Source organism: Anarrhichthys ocellatus, unplaced genomic scaffold (assembly GCF_004355925.1).
Source record: "Anarrhichthys ocellatus isolate YVR2014 unplaced genomic scaffold, GSC_Weel_1.0 scaffold42, whole genome shotgun sequence".
Taxonomy (NCBI): Eukaryota; Metazoa; Chordata; class Actinopteri; order Perciformes; family Anarhichadidae; genus Anarrhichthys; species Anarrhichthys ocellatus.
The window spans coordinates 2,055,898-2,066,948 of NW_022280072.1; the positions used below are offsets into that span (position 1 = coordinate 2,055,898).

The following is an 11,051-nucleotide window of genomic DNA, read 5'->3' on the forward strand; positions in this document are numbered from 1 at the left end:
GTATGGTATGGTTTATGCCAAAGGGTTGCCCCGAGTGTTGGTTTGGAAGAGCAGCTTTAAAGAAACACACACACACACACACACACACACACATATCGAGAACAGGCCTGACATTCCTCTTGTTGTGCCAGAAACAAGTGAGCAGCAGGGCAGAGCTGCAGAGGTATGTCAGCAATGACAGAGAGGAGGAGCAGTGACAGGAGCGAGTCCATCGCTGTGACACAAACACTGTTTATCGTCTGTTAAAATGCTCGGGGATGAGAAGTGAGTCTGCTGCTGTGTTACACAGAGAGCTTATTAATCGTGCATGTCGGCGTTCAAGCATGTATCAGTTTTATCAGTTTTTTACCGTTTAATCAAGTCTGTTGTCACTTATCAAAGCAAAGGATTGGAGATGATTCTTTTTGAAACGCTTATTGTGCAATAAAAAGTGATTCAGGACAGTTCAGTGTGAAAACATGATATGTTGTTATATTTATTGGTATATAGTTATATTGCTCCATTTTATTGCTTCACAAGTACTTTAGATGAAAATAAATACATGCAATCAAAGAAAAAGATAAGTTACAGGAGTAATACAAAGTCTTTTTTTGAAGTGAGGACTGCTGTACGTTTCTTTATTAAGCTCTTCAGATGTCTCACTTGTAATTGCATTATCTCTGCTCTGCAGAGTAAAATCACAACAACTGGTGTTTGACTGGTTTGGTCTCCTCGCAGATCAAATTCTTCCACTCGGCTTGCTCGGCCACTCTGTGTTTGCAAACGTCCTTCAGATGTTTCTCTGTTTTTACTGTGTCCAAATGCTACAATGTCTGTATTACATTTTAATAACAGAAAATATCTGGAAAAAGTAGTGACACATTAAGAAATCATGTGTGATGATGTCATTGTTTGCAGGGCAAGCCTCTCCAGTGTTGGAAGGTATCACCGCGGAGGGGCCCGACATCCCGGAGCTGTTGGTGATTCCTCCTCCAATCAAGTCTCTGGGTCTGACTCCAGAGAAGCCAAGCAGACCTTTCTCTGTCAACCAGAGTCAACTCATCCCTCCTCCTCCTGTGCTAGACAACGGTGAGGTCGCTATTGTTACGCGTACAAACTTGGTGAAAACCAAACAAATAAACCGGCCGCCCGTTAATATCGTTTTCCGTCCACAGAGATCCCGGCTGCTCCAGAGTTCTCAGAAATACATGCGACGAGACCAAACCAGTACACCGCGGACTTCCCAGAGTTTGACAACGTGGCCTCAGATTCAGAGTGGGGGAATGGGGAGCACACGGGTCCAGATACTCCAGATGGACAGAACCTGCCAGAGATTTACGGTAACAGGATGACTTTTCCAAGAGCGAAGGTGCATGCGGCACCAGCGTTTGGTGACCAAGATAATCAAGAACCAGAATCCTCCTTCCAGATCTCTCAGGAATCTCCATCACCGGCAGGGTAAGACACACGAGATACCTTCGTACCAAAGTACTCCGTTCAAATCTGAGAACTTGGGTTTTTGATTCCTTCCCTTCAAAACTCCCCCAGGCTTGAAGATGACGGTGCCTATGTCGGCAATGGTGCCTATGAGAGCCCGGCGATCGTCTGCGAGGCCATGCCCGCGTCTGCAGCCAAAAAGAAAGGGAAGAGCGACGGCCTCAAGAAAAGCAAAGGGACGCCAAAGAGTGAGGAGGCGTCTCAGTCGACACACTTCTGAACAGCAGATACGATCACAGCAGTCACACCTCATCGATAAGACGTCACTTATCGACATTGTGTTCACGCGTTTGGCTGCATGAAGTGTGACGTTTATATATATTATTAGCATTCATCCATGAATTGAAATGAAAGAAGTTCTGAACGCGTCACCAATAGCCACAAATGATGAATGTGTTCTTGTGTGATTCTGTCATGAGGATTTTATTAAAACATTCCTTTTATTCTTTTTTTGTTTTTTACACAACTGTGTTCACCACAGATCCATACGCCGAGGCACAAAAGGAAACAGTAAGTAGCTTTAATGAGTCTTCAGATGATATAATATTTAGATAAGTATTTCTGCTCATCCTTGCATGTCTGTGGAGTAAAATGAATGATCTCTTTGTCGGTGTTTACAGAATGAAGAGAAAAGCAAGCTGGGCAGGTTCGGCAAGTGAGTTCTTATTTACATTTCTGAGTTTTTTTTGACCCAGTTCTCTGGAAACACCGTCAGCGATGAGAGAGTTTTGGTCTGCCTTTGTTTCCCTCCTAATCTCCCTCTGTTGTTTCTAAACATGCAAACACGAACCATTGTCTCCCCTCCTTCTCTTCTCTGCAGGAACGACAAGAAAGCCGCCGCCGGTGCAGAAGGGCCGGATGAGAAAGAGCTGAAAAAGAAAGAGAAGCAGCGTCTGGAGAAGGAGAAGAAGGAGCTGAAGGAGAAACAGGAGAGGGAGAAGAAAGAGCAGAAGGAGAGGGAGAAGAAGGAGAACGAGATGAAGAAGAAATTCAAAGTGAGTGATGTTATTTTGACGGAAAGGTGAGCGAGCAGCGGGGGGAGGGGAGGGGAGGGGGGGGCTTCTTGGCGTACAAACCTGTCGGGATTCATTCCTCCCCGTGGAAGTGTTGAGCTGAGCTGAACATGTGCCGACGCTAAAGGAATGTGTGTAAACATTGTTCCATTGTTGGGGACGGTTCTTTATCCTGCGACACAAGAACAAGACGTTCTACTGGATCCAGTTCTGTTCAAAGACTGAAAGCTTCTCAAAGAGAATGATCTTCCTACTCTTTCCTTTATCTTTTCACTTGTTTATCTGTCCGGCCCGGACAGATAAATGCTACAATGGACCGGAACTTTCCTGCTCATTGTTTTTTCATGTTTTAATGAATATCCCCTAAAACAAGTCCCTGTCCACTAACTGTTCACTATACTAAATTGATATAAGTATATTTTTTGTCATAGCAAGAAAAGCACAGGTGGAATTAGTATCATCAAGATGAGCTCACTTCCTTTAACGCTTGGGTCGGTAACATTGGAGAAACCAGCAAGAGTACGCAAGATTAACATAATGATCTCATCTTAAGAACCCCGCCCAGTGTTGCTAACTCTTCTGAAATGAGAGAAGCTGGCAGCAATAGCTCCAAAAGTTGCTGAATCAAGCTTTAATAGTCGCCAAGCCTGCAACACTGACAGTCCATCCCTTCAGGCCTCTCTCCAAAGCCAATCCTCCCAAATGATCATTATGAACATAAACAAGGAGCATGGTTATTGTTAGTACTCACAGCTGTTAAGATGGCAGCTTGTGGAAGACTCAGGAGTGCAGGTAGATAGACAGGCAGGTAGCAGAGTGAAATAGTTGGATGGCTTGTTACAGTCCTGTAGATACCAGAATGTCCCTAAATGTCAAGCTGACATCACTAATGTTAAATTAATTACCTGAGCTTGTCCTGCTGTGACATGTCAAAAACACCTACGGCTGAAAAAGGCCTGAGTCATCACACTCTCAACAGCAAGTAGTGAATATGTGAGCACTGCTTCTTGTGCACGAGTCCGTACGTGAATGTGTGGGGCGTTAACCTGCCACTGTTATTTATTTCTTTTAGATCACCGGACAGGAGGTTGCCATGTACCAGGCCAAAGTAACTGTGACCAACAAGGGACGCAAGAACAATCTGCCCGTCAACAGCGGAGACATCGTCGGCATCATCCGGACAAACAACTGTCCCAAAGGGAAGTGGCTGGCCAGGGACAGCAGCAACAACTGTGAGTTTAAAACACCTCAAGAGGTCTATTAGTAGTGTTTTCACATATTACAAAACAATCAACTGTATAAACTCTGAGCCACATGGGTCAGACGTGACTGGATGGGCTGTAGTCCGTGATGGTGGATCGCAGCACTGACTCTGGTGAGTGTGTCCCAGATGGCTACATTGCGGTGGATCATGTGGAGCTGGACATCAAGGAGATGCTGGATCTGGGAAGGAAGGCCACGGTCACTCGCAGGAGCAGCAACAACAACGTCATCGAGGAGGAGGTCACGAGCACGGGGAGCAGGTACGAGTGTGAAGTGGGGAACTTGTGTAGTACAACTTGGAACTGGTTATGAAACAGACTCGGTTTGATACTGATGCCTCTGTACGCCCTACATAAGTACACAAGACTCAGACTCTAGCTGGGCCTCCAGCAGCGACAGACTCAGATTCGGCTTCGACCTGCAGGCCGTATTGCTGCGTAATGAAATGAAAGTTCCTCTTTAAGTTGAAAGGGTCATTTATATTTGTGTGTCTTTTTCTCAGGGCCTCAAACCACTATCCAATATCAGCGGAAAGCTGTGAGTATCTTCCCGTTCCTATTCATAATAAGAGTACATGTTTTATTCTGCGTCAGTTTGACGTTGATGTCGACGTGTTCAGTCACAGACGACAGCGAGGAGTGGACCGGTGAAGATGAAGAACCTCTCTCTCCTGCCCCTGAACCTGATTATCCAATGGTTTCAATGTAAGTCCGTGTCAGCCTGAATGTTTAGATTCCTGCTACCTTCTGACACCAGCAGTTATCTCTGATTAGTCACCGGGGATCTTTTCTTATTGTCTCGTCACTGTCTCTTCCTCTGCAGCGGACACAACAGGATGCTCTCAATGCCAGACATGGGTAAGAACCTCCATTGTACTGATAGTGTACGGTTGATGCTTCACAATAAGGTGGTTAAATAGCACATAGTGCGACACTGGGTTTGTGCTGTCGTATCTCCTCCATGTTTTATCTTGATGGAAGTGTGCAGATACAAAAGACACACAACACCACAGACATTTCTGTTTGTTGATGTCAAATAAGTTGACGATTGTTCTATACGAGTGCAGTACTCCTTTACAAATATGTATCTACAGTCTTCATCTTTCAAAGGCACTTTTAGAAAAGTTTGGCCATCTTTGACTCTGTACCTGGGAGTCGACACCTTTTTTTTGGGGGGGGGTGAAAAATTCGATGGGCCGTTCACACAGCTTCTAAAAAAGTGGAAAAGCCGCACGGCTTTTATCCTTTTATCCAAGGTGCATCATCGTTAGTGCTGTTACTAACCAACCAAAACCTGCGCGTTGCGATGACGATGAAGTTGCTAGGCGCTAGGCCTCACCGACTAATCTCAATACAGTTAAAACAAACGTAAATGGAATTCCTGCACAGTTCTAAACTTCATTTACAGAATTACTGAGCTCTCACTGCTGTTTGCATACTTTAGATGCCGACTCACGTCCTCACCCGATGAGCAGGTTATTTTGTGTAAACAGGAAGATGTTATCTGTTAAAGTGTGCGATGGCGGTTTTGAGGCTTCAGTAACGACGATTATGTGAAAGTGAAAGTGTGTTTTATTTATCGGTACTGTTTGTTCACTGTCTCAGGAAACAAAGACCTGAGCGTAAACCACGTTCACAGTCAAAGTGACATCAGCGCAGACGGCACTAATGTCCAGTGAGTTCACACACACACACACACACACACACACACACACACACACACACACACATACACATATATATACAAGTGTGGATATACACTACATTTGTATTTGTCTTTTTAACAGAGCAAGACATGAAGCCCTTCAGAAGTTGGCCACATTTTTTCACTCACCAGAACCTGAGAAGCCAGCTGCCAGGTAGGCATGATGTACACCCCTGTGCACCTGCTGCACACACACACACACACACACACACACGCACACACATGAATGCGGTTTTAATGTGTGCTTTTCCTTCTTTTTTTACAGCGGCACTAAACCAGAGACAAGTAAGCGACACCTGAGAAAATCCCCTATCATAAAATGCAGAATAACTTTATAGAAGTATTGAAACACACAATATTTGATCATTCCAAGTTAATTGTAAAGACTTAAACGTATTAGTTCAATCACTGAAACATCTATTTATCATCCATATCCATTTATAAAACATGTGACGTGTTTGATGAATTCATTTTTAAAACTGAATGCTAAAATACTCTGTTTACATCTCAGGTCCTGTACTCTTGGATGTGGAAGAAGTTCCCCTGTGAGTAGGGTTATAAAACACACACACACACGCACGCGCGCACACACACACACACACATGCACTAATGAGGTTTTAATGTTCGCTGTTCCTTCTTTTTTTACAGAGACACTGAACCAGAGACAAGTAAGCAACACCTGAGAAAATCTCTGATTGTAAAATACAGAAACAAATTATAGAAATCTTGTATTGAAACACACAATATTTGTTATATAATATAAATACAATATAATGTTGTGAATCATGATAATTCCATTTCTTTAAAGTTGACTGTGAATAATTTAAAGGATTAGTTCAATCACTGAAAATCTATTTATCATCCATCTCCTTTATACAACATGTGATGAATGAATTTAAAAAAAAGTTAAATGCTCAAATACTCTGTTTACATCTCAGGTCCCGTGCTCGTAACGGAGGAAGAAGTTTCCTTGTGAGTAGGGTTATAAAACACACACACACACACACACACACACACACACACACACACACACACAGGTAAACAGCCTGGAACAGGTTGCTGAGCATGAAGAGAAGCGAGTGTTTTATTATTTTTGTGAGACGGAAGTTCAGTTGGCTTTTGTCCTGATAGAACGTTTGATTAATTTTCACATTTATCAACCGTGTCGTGTTCCTGCTCACAATGAGGTCACCCTCCTTTGCAACCAACAAAGAAAGATGAAGTTATTTTAACAATGTGGGGTTTTTTTCCACAGGCCTCAAGCTGGTTCAACACAGGAAATGGATTTCGATGTCACTGATATGATTATTTTTCCCCCTCCTGACCTGTATGCCGACTTAACCTTTGAGTAATTATCCTGAAGGTAAGAAGGAACCACCTGGACTCTTTCTTAACTACATCACCATTGTTTGATTTTGAGTTTTCAATTAGCTCGTATTTGATTTTATTTCTGACTTTTTGATTCCAGTTTAGTTTTAGTTAGTTTTCAGAAGGTGTTTGCAGGTTTTAGTGTAGTTTCATATTCATTTAGTTTGTTTATGAGAGCCAGGTATAATGTCGTTTAACCAGGTAATATAGTTTCAGTTCAGTTCATCATAAAGGATATTGTTTTTATTTCGTTCAGGACAATATTTTTTCACTGCTTATTTTCAGGGCAGAAAACACTTCACTCTCATTGAAAACAATAACAAACAAAAAAACACACTGACATGATGTTATTTTTCTGTTTGTAACAGCCGGACAAAAAGCCACCAGGCAGAGGAAACAGGACTTGTCTATGTTGTTGTTCTTCACACTGTGAAGACCTCATACTGTGACAGTAACTTCATCAATAACACGAGGAAGAACAGGAGCAAGACGAGGCGGTTTCCCCCACGAGCGATGCCAATTTCAGCCGCTTGAACTCTTTATTTTATTTTCTGAAGCAGCAGAGAGGGACGGTTTTCCTGGTGGCTCTGAGTGACCTTGAACCTTAAACCAACGGGAGCTGCTGATCCAAGGAAAGGACGTACAAACTGTTACAGACAATTACACACTTCATATGAAAATGTGGGGCGATTGTGGCTAAGTGGATAGCAGGGCCCTCTTTCAATCAGAGGGTCGGCGGTTCGAACCCCGGCTCCGCTAGTCGCATGTCGATGTGTCCTTGAGCAAGACACTTAACCCCAAAAAAATTGCTCTCGTAGCTGTGCCTAAGGTGTAGAAATGTGATAGACTCTGAATTGTAAGTCGCTTTGGATAAAAGCGTCTGCTAAAATGACTGTAATGTAAAAAAAAAAAAAATGTAAAAATACCAGACATATATTTAAAGTGGTAGAAATAAAGTGGTGAATGTGAAATGAAAATTTTCCATCAGACCAGGGTATTTCTCAGGTTGAGACACCATCCTGAGGAAATACACAACACAACACAGGCAGTACAAAACAGGGAGGATTGTTTACTTATCATTTTCATCCATGTTTTTCTCTAAAGATCAAGTCTTTCTTCTGTCAGGTTGTTCTTCAGGAACAGTTTTTGTCCTAAACACTTGTTACCAGTTTACAGTGTTGGTGGCAAAAGAGTAAATGGCAATATACGTAGCTGATGAACAAAGACTTAAAGGAGCAGTGTGTAGGATTTAGTGACATCTAGTGGTGAGGTTGTAGATTGTAACCAACTGAACACCCGTCCACCTCACCCTTTCCAAGTATTTTGGAGAACTACTGTGACCTTTAGGTAACGTAAAAACCAGGCGGCAACCTCTGTTTCTGAAAAGTGAAGTCAATGCTGACGTGTCTTAAAAGCTGTATTCTCTCTAATGTCCACCAGGGGGCGACTCCTCTGATTTAATAGAAGTCTATGAGAAAATGACTCTACTTCTCTCTTGATTTATTACCTCAGTAAACATTGTAAACATGAGTTTATGGTCTTGATCTCTAGTTTCAAGTCTCTTTTGCGGCGTTGCCCGATCTGTGAGTTGTCCGTGTTGTTGTCTTAGAACTTTAATCTGTTCACAGCGTGTTTTAAGTTAATGAAAGTTAATTGGTCTCCAAAAAATGTCTTCTTCAGCGTTTAGTTGTGCTCAGCTCGTGTCACTTCTAGTTGTAAAAAAGCAAGATGGCGACAGCAAAAGGCCAAACTTGAGGCTTCAAAACCGTAGTCCACAAACCAAAGTGTGACATCACAGTGACTACTTCCACTTCTTACATACAGTCTAATGTAAAAACATGAACGTTTCTCTCTGGAGCCAGTGTTTGGTTTGTCCGTTCTGGGCTACCGTAGAAACATGGCCCGTTCTCTATGTAGATATGAAGGGCTCATTCTGAGCTAACAGCAAATAAAACAATTCTTAGTTTTAGGTGATGATACATGAATAAAAACACAGTTATGAATATTATATTACATTTCTGCTGATAGATCCTACACACTGGCCCTTTAATAGAGCTCTAACCTACAATACTTCATACTCATGCATCTATAGGACTCTGATAAACATTGTTTGACCACCTTCAACATTTAGTCCGTTTTTCTTCCGTGTTTGTATTATTGATTATTCTGTTTTATTTTTTGTACTTTTATTTACCTCCATTATTGTGTTAAAGATCGTTAGACTTCATGGAAGTGCTTCTGTATCAACTCGCTTCATATTATGTATATATTGAGCTTTTAACATATTATTATCATAATGATCTTTAATGGCGTAGCAATAAACAACAACATGGAGCGTAATACGAAATATAACATTTATGAATTCTGCTAGTACAAGTTGCCACATGTTGGTATAAGTTGTCCCGTCTGGAGGGAAGCGTCATCCATAAACCTTTATTTTCTTTCTTTAATTTTTATGCAGCGTTTTATCCGTCAGTTTTATGTGCCGCCTTTTTCTTCTACGACTTTTCCCTCAAGCTGATGAATAAAAAGTGTTCCAGACAGAGAGTAGTGTGATGATCACCTGAGGTCGCTTCCATGCAAAAAATATTGTGTGTGTGTGTGTGTGTGTGTGTAGTAACTTTGACAAAGCCTTTGAGACATTTTATCCTTTTAACTTAAATGTCTGTTTATTGTTTTTTTCAATAAATACTCATTAAAGTGCAAATCATAACAGCAACATCATGCAGTGCATAACAAGAATAATCCCAACCCCAAATCAGACAGAGACCGTTAAAACACAGCGTCACATAAACACACTCTTACACACCTCCTCTTTCTCCATAACCAGTGTACACACACACACACGCAACACACACACTGGGGTATTTAAGGTCACACTGATCATAAGAACCTCACCACAGATAAGCAGAGTGCAGCGTTGCTGTTGAAATACTCACTTTGTACAACACGTTAAAGTCTGTCTGTATTTAGGCCCCCTGCCGTGTTTCCCAGCTCTAAACAGAGTTTATGAACATGCCACTGGTGGTTGCATACGGTTGTAATAGTACAGCATGACAGTAAATACTGGTTATATCAGGACCCTCTCCAAGAGCAGCAGAGTCGGGACCGGGTGCATAGCGGGGCCGTCCCGATGTGAGCGAAGTGTAACACAGAGGTTTGACCGAAGAGAAGGTGGAGTAGTGTTTGCAGCAGGGAGCTCTGCTTCTCCCGACATCAAAGTATATTCAGAGGTGTTTGTACGCGACGTCACAGACGGGAAGAGGCAGCGCTACACATGACGTAGAGACGGGACACGTGTCACGAAGGGTTTAAAGAACGTGGCTTCACAAAGCTCTCATGAGGCAAAAAATGACTAGAAACTAGAACCTCCTTCATCAGATGATTGTACTTTAACAGCACTGTAACTGCTCGAACAGTCGTCGTTTAGACCGTTTGCGTGTGAATCTCCAACATGGAGATTCACAGTGCATCGCTCTTATTTTATAACCGACTCATAAAATAAGTATTTTATTTCATGACGTGTTTTATTACAAATCTCCCGCCTCCTTTCCTTTCTGCCAATCACCGGCCTCAAGCCTGTGGATGTAACGATGGCGGCAAAAGATTACAAAAGCGTGAATTTATTTTCGGATAAGCAATAAATGTGCAGATGCTCCGGTGTGGCGTGCAACAGACTAAGCCTTGAATTAGCGGAGCGGATTGTCAGAAAATACATTTAAAATACATAATCGCGCAGAATTCTGCTCGCTTGGTCGTGCATTTCTGAGTTTGTGTAACTAGCTGCTCCCTGTGTGCAGCTCTGCAGCTTTTCAGACGACCGCCAATTCACTTTTAGATGCTTTAGAAACCAGCCAGGTCAAATTGTTTACAGGATATTCAACTTTACTTTCTTTACGATACATTAAATTATTTATTTACGGGGCTTGTATAAAGGGCGATAAAGTAGTCTGATCAAATGAAATATTATTACAGTTACAATTCCTCCTCATTAGGAACATAACACGCGTTCATTTCTTGCTTCTTCGCAGAATATTTAGTTTATATCACGATGGCGTTTTTGGAGAATGAACAGAGCGTCGCTCATTAACACCTTTCTACGTGCTCGGAGCTTGCGTGAGTATAAGCAATGTTTTACACCTAGCAGAGATAATAATAATGGAGAACATCAAATATGTTAAATATTGGCCATTTTGGGGTTTCCCATTAGTGACACCAACCCCCCC

General features: G+C 42.1%; 1 protein-coding gene across 1 annotated transcript; it reads left to right on the forward strand.

Annotated features, from left to right (window-relative positions):
• Window positions 1-2,442: 2,442 nt before the first annotated feature.
• LOC116394978 (FYN-binding protein 1) lies at window positions 2,443-8,251 on the forward strand. Its single transcript, XM_031868442.1, has 14 exons — window positions 2,443-2,471; window positions 3,562-3,721; window positions 3,880-4,012; window positions 4,255-4,289; window positions 4,372-4,456; window positions 4,575-4,609; window positions 5,357-5,426; window positions 5,539-5,610; window positions 5,722-5,741; window positions 5,968-6,001; window positions 6,106-6,125; window positions 6,396-6,429; window positions 6,713-6,820; window positions 7,194-8,251. The coding sequence occupies exons 1-13, from the start codon at window positions 2,454-2,456 to the stop codon at window positions 6,807-6,809; spliced, it is 813 nt and encodes a 270-aa protein (XP_031724302.1). The 5' UTR covers window positions 2,443-2,453; the 3' UTR covers window positions 6,810-6,820; window positions 7,194-8,251.
• Window positions 8,252-11,051: the final 2,800 nt, after the last annotated feature.